Source organism: Chelonoidis abingdonii, chromosome 3 (assembly GCF_003597395.2).
Source record: "Chelonoidis abingdonii isolate Lonesome George chromosome 3, CheloAbing_2.0, whole genome shotgun sequence".
In the NCBI taxonomy this organism is placed as follows: Eukaryota; Metazoa; Chordata; order Testudines; family Testudinidae; genus Chelonoidis; species Chelonoidis abingdonii.
Genome location: NC_133771.1, coordinates 144428684 through 144443273, shown reverse-complemented (window position 1 = coordinate 144443273; position 14590 = coordinate 144428684). Strand labels below are relative to the sequence as shown.

General features: G+C 41.5%; 1 protein-coding gene across 4 annotated transcripts in view; it reads left to right on the top strand.

Annotated features, from left to right (window-relative positions):
* The first annotated feature begins 643 nt into the window (after nt 1-643).
* Nucleotides 644-14590, top strand: part of RGS7 (regulator of G protein signaling 7) — a 446471-nt gene continuing 432524 nt past the window's right edge. For 2 of the 4 annotated variants that reach the window (XM_075064188.1, XM_075064187.1), the window contains exons 1-2: nt 644-900; nt 1806-1932. In XM_075064188.1, the coding sequence (XP_074920289.1) occupies nt 1855-1932 (78 nt within the window). In that variant the 5' untranslated portion in view covers nt 644-900; nt 1806-1854. The remainder of the gene's footprint in view (nt 901-1805; nt 1933-14590) is intronic. The other 2 variants (XM_075064190.1, XM_075064189.1) reach the window with 1 other exon arrangement.

Genomic DNA, 14590 nt, shown 5'->3' with positions numbered 1-14590 from the left:
AGGGGTCTCTTTCAGCTCCAATTGCTCTGATTGTCCCAAAGCACACGCCACAAGGGGCAACATGTCACAGGAAAATCTCTTCACCCTAAAGATGGCTTACTTCTCCTACTGCTGTTACCAATATTTTCTGTTTGAAAATTTTAGCTTAGCAAATTGGGATGCCTACCATCCAGCTCCCTAAATGAGGGGTGTGATTCCCTTCCAGAGGTGCTGATCATTCCTAGTTTCCAGGGGAGTCAATGAGAACTGTAGCAGCTCCACCATTTCTGAAAATTAGGCCCTTTCACCATGAAAGTGCCCCTCTGTGACTTAAATTTTAAAACGCTGGCCTCACTCCTTAAAAACAGGTACAAGGCTGGGCGTCGTAGATGATCAGCCAGGGCTGTATGCAGGAGGAAGAGAGAGGATGTGACACACTTTCCCCCCACTGCTGCCCCCCCATCCTCCATCCCATTAGCCCATATTCTATTCTTGGCCAGCCCTCCCGCGTTGCCTAATCTCGTTGACAACTTGCTGCCAAACCTGCAGGCAGCTGCAGCTCCTTGGCTGCTTCCCGTGGGGGCAGAGAGAGCTGGGAGCAGCAACCAGAGAGCAGGCGGGTTTGTGAGCAGCCTGGCGCTGCAGCAGCAGCACCTTTGACGTTCCATTTCCTCACGTGACTAGGCAGCTCCGTTCCAGGGAGGGGAGCCGCGGCCGCTTGTGCAAGGCTTAGGGGGAGTCGCAGCCTCCGCGGCGGCGGCAGCAGCAGCAGCAGGCGGCAGCAGCCCGGGTGCACATTGTTTGTGTGATGACCGATCCTCGCGTCCCTCTCTCCGCTACCGGCTGACACGGACGGCGAGGCGCGCGCCCGGAGGAGAGGAGCCGCTGCCGCCGTGCAGCCAGTGACCTTGGCCCGGGGAGGTAAATAGGCAGGGCGGGGAGAGTTCACTCTCCCCCGGAGCGGCGCGGGTGGGATGCCGCTGGCGAGCAGGGGGCTTAGGACTTCCGGGGTTGCTGTCCGCGGTGCTGAAAGCCCAGGCGCGGGCTTCCAAAGCAGGGCAGAGCCGCCGGCAGCACCAGCCCGAACATGCCGCGGGGCTGGAGCCGCCGGGCCGGGGTAGAGCGGGGCTGGCGGGGGGTCGCGGTGAACCCAACCCCCGCCCTCCCGCAGCGGGTTGTCGGGCGGGCTGCTCTGAGCCTGGCTGGGGCTCTGCAGCCGCCGGGGCGCTCTACCCGTGGAGCGGGGGGAGGCGATGGAGCCGGCATCGTGTGGTGCCAGGGGGCGCCCTCCGCCCCCCAGAAAAGCTGGCGCGGCGCTTTGTGCAAGTGGGTGAGTGCCCACGGGCCGGGGAAGCGCTGCAGCGGGAGATGCCACCGGGCGGCTGCTGGGGCGCAGGGTGCAGGGCGAACCGCGAGCTGAACAGCTGGGAAGGCAGCCGGCTAATTGGAAGTTCCTGACACGCGGACACAGCCCTTTAAAGGGCGATCAGAAAGATGCGGTGTCCAGTATTCAGTGGGGGCGCGTGTGTGTGTAGGGGGAAGCATTTTGTAGGGAGATGCCTCTACCCTAGTGTGCTCAGCGGTGTGAAGTGGCAATTCATTAAAGTCGGAACTAGGTTAGTACGTTAAACTCATTCATTATTTACCAGCGCAAAGGGGTGATGGCAGTAAAAAGGGAATTAGCTGCTTTGCCCCAGTGTAGATATCGGGCGGAGAAACGGATGATGGTTAAGTGTTGGGAGAAAGTCAGCTCTATTAATCACCGTCAGTAGGGGGAAGGAGACCTGCTGCAGCTGTATCTCACTGATCACTCTTACCTTTCACAGTGGCAAATTGCTCAGCGCAACGTTTGTCAGCGGATCGTAGCATTGGGACATGGCGCAAGGAAATAATTATGGGCAAAGCAGCAACGGGGTGGCTGATGAATCCCCAAACATGCTGGTATACAGAAAGGTAGGAGGCTTTTTAATTTCTCCGAAACAGTTGAGCAAATGGCATTAGGAAACTTTCGCTCCTGGTTTCTCCTCCCGCCCCCCCAGGAAAATGTAACTATTGTAACATTTTGCCTCCACTTGTCTTGATACAAGCTGCTGCTCTGATGTTCCATTCGTAGGAGTGCAACAACATGATTTCAGAGCATCGGAAAGATCCGTGCTTTACTGTTGGAATATTGTTGGAATATTTAGTACATGATGTATACTTTACACTACTTAAATAGCAACAGTATGAGCGTGTGAAACATTAGCTCAATATCCCAATCCGTTTATCTGTTGTCTTTTATTTTAAGAAATTACCTAATCTCTTTCTTTCAGTTTTAAAACATATATGCGTATGCACAGATAACTTTGCAAAGTGTTCAAGAATGTTTATTCTATAATGCATTCATTCATTCATGTTCGATTCATTTTATGTGTCAGATGGCAGTGCTGCAGTATTAATTTATTTCACCTGCTCTTTCCAGGTGCTGGGTACAGCTGATATGTGATGATAAAACATTTTACGATTGAATTAAACTATTCCCTTTTAAAATGATTTGATTGTAAAATGAGTAAAAATATTACATACTTCATGTTAGTTTTCAAATAACAAATGTTTGATGGTTAATTAGTCAATTGTTTACAATGCAATTAAAGTGTTAATTGCACATGTGGTATGAGGAAAATAATTGTGTAGATTTTTTTTGTTGTGCAATCAATAACATTTTTAAATGTATATTCCAAGGACTCTCTCTGCAAATAGATTTCCCAACATGATAAATGTTTTAACAACAACATCAATAAACAAACTCCTGGACATTGACCTAAATAATGGGATTTATTTGGCTACTGTACTTCAATTAGAATGGTTGCTTGGGGAATTTGATATAGGTTAGTGTGGAAACAGATTATGTTTAAACTAAGGAGATAAAGTTGTCTTTACCTTTGAATTTGACTTCTTTAAATAAATACAACTAAATTATAATTAAATGAGAAAATTCTTAAATTGTGGTAGTGGCGAAAGAGAATCTTTCACACAAACTTGGATGTAGAATGTTTTAACTACCTGTTTACTCCCAGAATTTAAGGAGTTGTAATTAGTTTGTGGATTTTTAAAATAGAAAAATCAACTCTTATTTTTGTCTTTTAGGAGTTGACTCTCTCTCTCTCCCTCCTCCACATTGACTGAAATTAAAAACATTCTCAGATCAATTGTCAGTGCTTCTTCAATAGTGAGAGTAATTGATGTCATCAGATATTGTGGTAATAGACTGTTCTTTCCAGAGAGTATAAATATTTTGTTAATCACAAATTGATGTATAGTTCATGCCTTTTCATTTTGAAAGATACTGCTGACTTCAGTGGGATTTGGGAATGCCAGCACCTCTGAAAATCAGGCTACTTTTGTTTATATGACTAAATATAATTTTAGGAATTTGGTGCACAAAAGTTTGGAAAACTTTGCACATGCATAATGTCATTGGACCACCTGTCCATTAACATTACAATTGTTTACAAAAATTGTGTCTATGCGCTTATGTATATTTATATAGTAAACAAACATGGGCAGAATGGTTATCATCATATTATATTTCCTAAAAAATTATTGCACCTACTTGATTTGATTCAGTTCCCTCAAAAACATAGTATTTCATTATATTTATATATATATATATATATATATATTACAATGAAACTTATTCTTAAGCGTATATTTCAGCTGTACAATGGATGGTAGAACTATTGCATAGGAGATATTTAAAGGACTTCTTGGGTGTCACAGTTGTTCTAAAGGAGCTGTACTCAGATACATCTTTTTTTTTTAACCCACTAAACTGATTCTTTTCTTTTCTTTTTCAAAAATGTCTATCTCATTGCTGAAGTGTAACTTCCAGACATATGTCACATGTATAGGAAAGTACAAATACTGTGTTTATTTACCTAGTTTTTCTATGGCATTTTTTAAAACAGAGTTGTATAGTAGGACACTTTTCACATATCTTAATCTTATGCAGTATAATCTGTCATGTTATTTTTGTGGTTAGGAGAGAATTTTCCCCTGGGTCAGACTGACAGAGACCCTGTGGGGTTTTCACCTTCCTCTGTAGTGTGGGGTACAGGTCACTTGAAGGTTTAAGCTACTATAAATGGTGAATTCTCTGTAACTTTAAGTCTTTAAATCATGATTTGAGGACTTCAGTAACTCAGCCAAAGGTTATGGATCTATTACAGGAATGGGTGGGTGAGGTTCTGTGGCCTGCAATGTGGAGGATGTCAGACTGGATGATCATTATGGTCCCTTCTGGCTTTACAGTCTATGGGTCTATGCCTGCTTTCTTTGATTCCTTTAACTACTCCTCTTGACCTATCATACTATAGATTGTATTAACAGGTGGCACAGTCTCGGGTGAAAACTTCCAAGCAATGTTTTAGGAAACAGGAAACAAAATAAGATCTGGTGACATATGTATTTTAAAAGTACATAGGTGTTTATGACAGGATGCAAATGTGATACTACCATCAACAAATATAGAAGACTTCTGGGTTTAGAGTATGGTAAGAGGTTGTTAAAGCATAAGACATTTGACTTCAGATATTACCAGCTGCCCTTGAAGGCTTGATGGTTCAATAATGGCTGCTACACCACAGGAATTTTGTAATCAATTTCAGAACATAATGCTCCTCCATTTTCTAAGAAGAGGCTGCAATAACTAGTAAGTTTTTTTTTTGTTGCATTTTGTCATTGTATTAGGGATGAATGAACTGTGCTGAGTAACTAGAGTACAGACCTGCCAAATTCATGAAGTACTTTTTAAAAAAAACAATTAGACAGAAAATGAATTTGAAGTGACTTGAAAAAGTTATGTACTTTTGGGGGGTTGTCTCATGGATGATTGAATATTTAGAACTGAAAATCTCCTTACATTTTGAATGCCATGCCTTAAATGTGATTGGGCTTAACTGTTTGTCTCAATACGATGTTTATGCAGCATGATTGTGTGGGATGACAATCTGATATCTGTGCCCATGAGAAAAAGAGGAAACGTAATATCTCTTGTGATAGGCAAGAGACAGGCCTTGACTGTAGTGAATACAAAGCAAATTCTTTATTGAGAATGCTGAGCACAAACATAACCTTATAGTTCTTACTGTCTCTCTAGCTCCAGTCTTATTAAATACAGTCTGGACTGCCTAGAGTCATAGCCCAGGTCAGGGGCGAATCCAGGCACCAGCATGCCAAGCATGTGCTTGGGGCGGCATGCCACGGGGGGGGTGCTCTGCCGGGCACCATGAGGGCAGCAGGCAGGTTGCCTTCAGCGACCTGCCTGCAGAGGGTCTGCTGGTCCCATGGCTTCGGCGGACCTCCCGCAGGTGTGCCGCCGAATCCGCGGGACCGAGAACCTCCCACAGGCAAGCCGCTGAAGACAGCCTGCCTGCTGTGCTTGGGGCGGCAAAATACCTAGAGCCACCTCTGGCCCAGGTCTCCCTAAATCCTGGCCTAGCCAAGTCACGAAAGGACCAGAAAATTTGAAGAATTTGGATGATTTGAGATGGTCCTGAGTCACAATGTTTGGATCGTAGATCTGATCTGAATCTGCATTTTTATGAAGTTCAGGCATATTTGGATTCATTATTGAAGTTTGGCTCATCATAGAGAGAGTCTGAATTCTGAGGTCTGGATCTGACCTTTTTCAAAGGTCAGGGGATTTATAGATCCAGTGTTACTTTTCAGAGATGCCAAGCCCAAACAGAACCACAAAGATTACAGTAAACAAGTTAATCTCTCACCTATAGTTAGTTTCCGGTTAGTTACCAAGATAAGGAAGTGGAGAAAGCTGATTGGTTTGTCCAGAAAAGGAAGATGAAGAAAACATAATAGTATAAAATGACACAATCTAGATTTCTTCCAGTGTTCCACGTTCATATACACAGAAAGTATACTGCACATTTAGATGATTTTTTTTTTAGAAAACCCAGATCAAATATTTGAGTTAAATATTTAGTGCATAAATGACTTGTTTAAATCTGTATTGCAAAAGGCACTTGCACAGATAAATAGTTCCTTATATCAGTATCATGCCACCTCAGAAAGCTCTTGTACTTTTTTTCTTTTACTAGAATGTCACCTGCATTACTATTCTTAGATGCCTGCCTCATTATAAAATAATGAAATATGACACACAGGTGGTGCTAACATACCTTAGGAAGAGTTCTAAAGTTTCCTGGTATTAGCTTCAGGCAAATATGAACATATTGAAAATATTATTTTTATTTCCTTTCCTACTGAGTCTATATCCATCAGCAATTAAAAGCTGAATTAGAAGATGTAAGAACACTGGAACCGTTAGTGTTTGAACATCATATAGAAATCTTTGATTTCAGCAACACTTGCAATTGTGGCTTGAAGTTGGATTGTAGAGAAAACTACTAATATTGGCTTTGCTTGTATCTTATGAGTTTAAGTTTTCAGAACTTGAGGTTGTTTTCTTTCTTCAATTTGTCATGGAGAGGAGAGAATTTATCCTTGGGGAAAACTTCTAATTTTAGAACCACTACCCTATGCTGTATTTCCTTGCGTTGAAAAAAGCCATGGGATTCTAAATGATCACTCTGATGTTCTGTTTTAAATGATTCTAAATTCAATAAGTTGAATCCCCCTATGGGGGATTATGAACTCTAATTTACAAGTTTACTTGCTTTTTTATCACCTGTTTAAGATATTCCAATCCAGCTTTGTCCTTTTTTGTGATATCAAGACTACCTTCGTTGGAGTAATTAATTATATTCTTGTTGACTGAGACTTTAAGTCACCACCTCTCTCCCTGCCCTAAATATTAAAATAGTTTTTGATGGAGGTGATCGTATTTTCATAGTGTTTGAGGCTAACATTCTTGGTTCTATTTCTGTTCCAATAATCAAAGGTCATACTTGCTAGACTTGTATTATAAGTTTATTTGCCAGTCCACTGTAATTTGATATTACTCATAGAAGTGTGATATTTACAGGAATGATGTCTTGCCATTCCTATTATCATTGTTCTTTTACAGTGGAAATGGTGATCACTCTCTTTAGTTTCCCCCTTCGCCTCTCAGAGGGCCTCCTCCAAAATAAATTGGCTATTTGAAGTGGAGTCAAATAAAATTGTATTGGTAATGTGTGGGTATTCTCAAGTATTCATTTCAGGGAAAAAGTTACCTGGTGGAAGTTAGCCTGACTGAAGTCTTCATATTTGGGAAGGACATGAAGACTGGAATTTTAAAAATGTTAAGCAATAGCCTATGGGAGACTTACCATTGACTTCAATAGGAAAAGAATTAGTCTGGCACTGTGTACTTCTGAATATGCCTACACTGGGACCACAACTGATACATAAAGGAAAATATAAATTGGACCTACTCATAGACAGTGAGTTAGCTGACACTGGTGAACATATATGGCTTTAAAATTATTATAGGGAATTCCTGGTACAAAAATAAGTTACAGAAACTGAAATAATTGGCCTTTTTGTATGCATAATAACTATTTCCAATTTTCAGTGGCTCATTTTTAATTTACGTATGGCAGTATCACCATGGGTTGTGATCACATTATATCTGACCATGCAGAAAGGTCTGAAGGCCCAATTAATACTGTAATGGAAGATGCAAATACCAAGAAAGACAGACTGAGGTGCTGTGGGTAACTCTCATGGTGACTGAGTAAGTGGTACTCTTATTGTTGAATTTATAGTGACTGCAGGATCCATGAAAGTATTAACTGGGCCCTTAGCTGAGCTCTCTCTTCTTGGTCAGATACAATGTGATCACAGCACAAGGTAATATTGCTACAAGCACACTAAAGCTGAGCCACTGAAAATAGTTTGGGTTCAAAAAAAAAGCTGATTCTCCCCCCCCCCCCCAATGTTTCTGTAATTTATTTTTTTCACCATGAATTCCTTGTAACTTTAGAGCCATAGCTGATGTATGTATACAAACTAAAGATGTTTCTGATGATAGTGGGAGGATTTGAAAGGGGGTGCTTGCAGGTCTATGAGTAGGGTGAACTTATACTTTTCTTTATGTACTACTGGTGATGTCACCAAAATGTATACTTCCTTCCAGGAGGTGGAGACAGGGGAAGAAAACTTGCAGCTATGTCACTAATACTATACTACTGGATTACTAGCTGCAAGACTCCATTTCTTCTGTCTTCAACAGGTGGAAGAATTTTCTGCTGGCTGCATTGAGGTATTAGCTGACTTTCTTCCTTTAAACTGTAGTCTCATAGTGATAGGTAGCCTGTAGGTCCCCCCAGGGAGAAGGTAGTTTGGGCTGGTAAACCCAGAGATGGGTGGAGACAGAAGATAAAGTTGAGAAGTAGGAAGGAATCCTGGAGAAGGGCAACATGGTCTACCAGAAAGCAGGCCAGGATCCTGGACTGGAACCTGGAGTAGGGGAACGTGGGCCTGTCCTCTACCAGACACTGGAGGTGTGGCATGGTCTGGGCAGTGAAGGCAAGATTACTGTTTTTGTATAGAGGGGCTTTGATAGCCCAGAAGGGGAGAACTACAATGACATGTCTGGAGGGCTGAGTCATGAAGATAGAGAGCCTATAGGGCAAGGAACTGACAGAAGAGGGTGTTACACCTGGAACCAGCTAATCCCCAGAATAACCAGGAAGCTGTGCACTAGCGGTGAGTGGACCCTTTGACACTCTTATAGGGAAAGATTCTGCTTGTATGTTGGGCCCCAAAATTAAGTGTGGTGGTTCTGTTAGCTGATAGTCCTTGCTGGGCAGGGAGAAGGAAAACCTAATGCCACCAGGTGATAGGCATCATCCCCTCCCCCACAGTGCTGTAAGCTTGAAATTACATTACTTGCCAGTGGCTGAAACAAGTAGAAAAATGTTACAGCATGCCGTGCAACCATGTTGCTTCTTTCTTATATCAGGTACATGCAGTTTAATACTGTATATGCCTGTGTGGCTTGTGCATTGTCACTTTCAGTATCTCTGCTCTTTCTCTTTTGAAGCATTCTACATTAGTTACTATGGAAACAACCAGTCTATTGATACTGACGTGCAGTATAGTCACTTTTTTATTATGATTTTAAATTTATAACATGTTTTTGGAAATGCCATATGATATAAAAATTGAGGGATTTCAAGCAAAGCAAAAGAGGATGGCCATAAGACTGCAAATTCAAAGTTCACAAATAAATACACTCTCAAGTCACTTTCACGGTATTACCAACCCCAAATGTTCAAAAATCATGAATCAGGCTCACCAAAAATCATGAGTTTGGCTTTAAAATCATGAGATTAAGTAAAAATAACAGATTCTGTGTCCTTTTTATTTGCCCTCTGCTTTTTGAGCCTTTAGAGTGCACTGGGTCACATTTTGAAGCTTTCTCCATAGCCACAAGGCTAGAAACGTCATTTTTCTTTAAGAATCAAGGCTGAAATCATCACATATCCACTTGATTCCAGTAGCTGGGGCTTTAAGGAAAACAATTATCATGAGATTCATGATAAAATCAGGAGAGTTGGCAACACTGCTTTTTACTTCTATTTAAAGGCTAGTTACTTTCCAGAAGGCTCTTAAACGCAACAGCACAGTGATTGAGTGGCAGTTCTCACAGGAGAATATTTAAACCCAAATACCAAGAAAATTCCATTTTAAAGTTGAGAAAAATATTGAGACTTCTGAGGTATATCAGGGCCACTGTAAGCAGGAAAGGAAAATAAACAGCCACAGGATCTCTGGGAAGCTCTTCTTCTTGGAGGGTCTAATCTTCTAGTCCTTAATCCAGTAAAACTTCTATTGCCATCAGCACCTCCATTCATAGATGTTAACATCACAGTGAACATGTGATAACATGTGGTCAGTAACTTTATATTTCAGACTTAAATACCTTAGCTATCTTATCAATAGTTACAAATCTTGTATGCATTGGCTTGGGGACTACATATTCTGAACAGTGCTGAGCACACAGATGGTGCCCAGTGAATAATACAAAATCATGACAGTAATTGTCAACTTCATGGACTCTGTGAATACAATTTCTGTTCTTTGTTTGGGAATTGGCCTCGATACAGCTGAAACCCTAAGAATTTGAGGCATAAACACATCTGATACTTGTATGACACTTTCTGATTCCTTCCTTTTCTAGAACTCAAAACAAAACATGGCAAAACAAAACAGTTTTCAGTTAAAATGTAAAATTGCACAGCACCCATTTTTCTACAGCGCAGTATGGGGCAGAAGTGGGAATTAAGTGATCGCCTCTTGTTTGACTCTCATTCTCCATCCTTCCTGGCCTCTGTGCTTCATTTCATACTGTCAACCATGACCTCCATCCCAACTTCCTGGGACTGTTTGCTGGAGCCTCAGAGCTGTCTGCCTTGGTTTTGCTATCAGATCCTTTTTTCTTCCAGCATGTAGCAGAGTGATAGGCTGGCCTGCTGGATACAGCTCTAGTGCCGAAAGATCTGGGTTCTACTCCTCCCATGGGCTTCCTTTATGACATCAGGCTAGTGCCTTAAAGACAGAATTTCAAAGCATTTTAGGCACCCAAAGATGCACCTAACTTTCCAGGCACTTTTGAAAATCCCACTAAGTGCCTAAATATGTTTGAAAATCTGGCCTTTAGTCTGTGTGCCCCAGTGCCCTATCTGTATAATGGGGATAATAGCACTGATTTACCTCAGAGGGGCTATGAGGAGCAATATGTTAGACATTGTGAGGTGCTCCGATACTACGGTGATGCAGCCACATAAGTACCACAGGTAGAGTGGGAACTTCTCTATACCATTGCTATCTCTTCCCTTGGTTTTGGCCACTTCTTTTCACCTATGCCCCAGATCTACCCCTTTTCAAAATGCCTCTCCTGTGGCAAGCTCTCCACTGGTTCTAAGATGTATGTGTGCATGCAGGTGGGAAAGGAATGATACTACAGAGGAAGACACATAGCACAGAGAGGACACCTCCACACTCAGCTCAGAGAGGGTCCAATTTAACCCAAAGTAAATATTACCCAAGAAGGAAATGAATTCCTCTGTTCTTTTTGTTTTTTAATAACCTGCATGTTTATGCTTGCTTTCTTTTATGGCACAAGCCTACAAAGAGTACCCCTGTGCCAGCGGAGTCCTGCAGTATATATGAAGTGTCTGCTTTCCTGTCACAATTTGCAGGATAGGGACTCTAGTTTAGTGTGTTTCACTATGTGTTCATTTTATTAGGTTTATTTAAATCCTTATTTGATCAGATATTTAAATAAGCAATGTGACCTCAGTTAATTGAAGTCTGGATAGTATTTTTTTTTTCTTTTTTGGTACTTGGAAAATTAGCCTGGCAAAACCCAGTTTTCTTGCATGCTGATTGTTAATGATGTATAATTAGCCTTAATTTAATAATCATGAAAATAAATGTTTGCTTTTTTGTGCATTTTGTCTAGATAATAAAATCTCCGTCTCAGACAATTAATATCCCTTGGAATGATGATATCATTCAATGCTTTTGCAGTTTGTCTTCCACATAGTACATCTCCTCCTGATTGTATTTTTTTTTCTCCGCTGTAAATTATGTTCATAGCTGTTAAAACAAATCTGAAATTCCTGGTGCTTGGAGATTCCATTCTGGAAGATTAGGTTCTGTGACTTCTGTGGGAAAATCTCTCATATATTCTTCCACTGTATAGATTTTTCTTTGATATACTGTATTATCAGAATGAATAAATGATTTAGCTCATGTCTTTTGACAGACAGGGACTTGAAATAGTTCATAAAAATGATTCATTTTATTGCTTCTTAGTCACCCAAACTCCTAGGAATTGCCAAGATAGAATGCAGTGTGTCTTTCACATGGGCCAAACTCATGGCACCTCTTGATTTGTAATTAGAAGCCACCGACATGCATTTGAAATGGAATGGACATCAGTAATTAGAATATGAATTTACAATAAAAACAAGATTCAAAACTAGGCTTCCTCTGAAGCCGTTTAAAAAACAAAACAAAAAAAACCCCTTCTATTTTGTCTGTCTTTTTAAACCCTGGCCCTGTTCCTTCTGTAAAGAGGGGGAAATAGTGCAAGAAATACAAGATTGGGTGGCTGTGCTATAAAATCCCTGATTTTTAGTAATTTTCCACAAGTTTTGTCATGCAGGTACATAAAGGCAGTGTGGTCTGGAGGAATGAGCATGAGATCAGGAGTCACGAGGTGTTCTCCATTCCAATCCTGGATATGCTACTGACTTACTGTGTGGCACATAAAAAATTATTTTGCCTTTTTGTCTTGGCTTCCTCATCTGTAAAGGTGTTTAATTATACTCCTAAACCACCTATCTCACAAGGGTGTTATGAGAATTGCTTGGTTAATATCTGTACAGTGTTTGGAGCATATGAAGCACTAGAAAAATGCTAAGTTATTATGAATGCACTAATTTAATTTAAAACAATTAAAGTGCTCTGAGCAATAAAACTCACACACACTCACACTAGATTACGAGATTTGAAATTTCTTGCGTGTGTGTGTGTGTGTGTGTGTTCAGAGTTGCCAAGCAACCACAAAACCCATTGAAGTCAAATGGAAACAAGAGGTGCTCAGCACCTTTGAAAAATCATGCAGTGCCCCTATTATTAAACAACCAATGGGATCTTTTGTATTTAACTGAGTTAAACTAGATGCTCAGATCTTGGCTCCTGTGTCTTGAAGAACAGAGCAAGGTCATATACATTTCCACTTTGGGTAATGCTTCATTCTGGTTTCCAGGAGAGCTAGATGCCTTTCTCCCACACATGTGCAACAGGAAAAAGCAACATAATGTTCTATCTGTACCACTCCTTAATTTGTAATGAAAAAGGTGCTAGGTGCTGAAGCAATTAGGTGCTGGGGCTCAAGCAATTTTTTTGCATTCATAACTGATGCAGCAAGCCCGGAGGTGCCCTGGAACAAGTTAAGTACTGATCTGCACTAATGCCAACTGTGACACTACACTCCATAATCTTCACAGAGATATTGTTACGATATGATTATGATGTAATTATGGTGTATTTTATGCAAGATAGATGATGTGAGATATAATTCAAAAGGTTATGACTTACTGAATATGAAATTATCCTATTTGTATGCATGTATCACTTCTGTATCTGAAGTTAGGAATATTGACTTTATATCTGTATTACAAATATGTTTACACCTGGGGAACTCCCACTAGGCAGAATGCAATCAGTCTAGATGGCTGGCTGGGAAGGGCCATTAGGGAGAACAATAGGTCTTAGAAGAATTTAATCTCCCACCAGGGAACCTTCCTGAGGACAGTACAAACAGCTTCTGACTCATGGCTGCTATGGCCCTACAGAGGCATGTGACCATGTCACCTGGTACTGGACTCCATCATAGAATACTAGTGTTTTTCCACTGAAAGATGTGAGAACTAAAGTTGGAAACAAAGAATTCCTGCCATATGAAAAAGCTATTACAGGCAGCGGAGTGCCATCGTGGGTCATCACTGACTCCCTGCCCAAAGGAGATGCTTGGAAACACCTGAGAAACAAAGACTGAACTGAGGAGGAGGGCTGAACCCAGGCTAGAGGGATTTCTAGACTGTGAAAAGAATATGTGGAGTTTTAAGCTGCAAGCAAGTGCAGCTTTCCCTCAAGAATCTCTGCAAAATGCCTAAACCAACAGTTAAGGTGAGAATTTGCTACTCATATCCAGGAGCGGCGCCAGGGTTTTTGGCGCCCTAGGCTGGGGTCCTTCCGCGCTCCTGGTCTTCAGGGCACTTCAGCGGCGGGTCCCGGAGCAAGTGTGGGTCCCGCCGCAGAATTGCCGATGACGACCCAGAGCGCGGAAGGATCCCCTGCCTCCGAATTGCTGCCAAGGGTGGCAAAATGCCACCCTCCCAAATCCTGGCGCCCTAGGCGACCACCTAGGTCACCTAAATGGAAGCGCCGGCCCTGCTCATATCCAATTTATTTAATATACAGGCGAGTCTCATCTTATGCTGGGGTTATGTTCTACTGTCAGCGCGAAAAGCGAAAATCGCATATAGTCAAAATTACATTGAGTGTAATGGTGGGCATTACAGGCACAGTGTAAAATTGTTGTTTTTCTCTTTTTTTTTTTTGTTTTTATTTTTTGCCGACCGCACAGAGCTGAATTCACACATGTTAAATGCATGTAAGATGAGACTTGCCTGTATTAAGCTTAGATTGCATTTTTGTTTTATTTGCTAAATAATCTGCTTTGATATGTTTGCTATCCCTTATAATCACTTAATCTATCTTCTTGTAGTTAATAAACTTATTATTGCTTTATCTAAAACCTGTGTGTACAGGAATCATTGGGGGTAGAAAGCTGTGTATATTCCTCTCCACATTGAGGGAGGGAGTGAATTTCATGAGGTTATGCTGTACAGTTTCCTGTATAATTTTGGGCTTACCATTCAAAGGGGTGTATGTACTTGAGTAACTCGGCAGTTCCTTAGCTGTGCCTTCCCATTCAGAGCTGATGTCAGCATCAGTGTGTAGCTATAGTTGGGTGTGTCCCTACCTGTATGTGTGCTGGAGGAAGATTGAGAGCCTGTCACAGAAGTACAGTGTAAAGGGAGCCCAGGCTGGTGGGTCAGATGGGCTCGAGTACTCCAGTTCCCGGTGT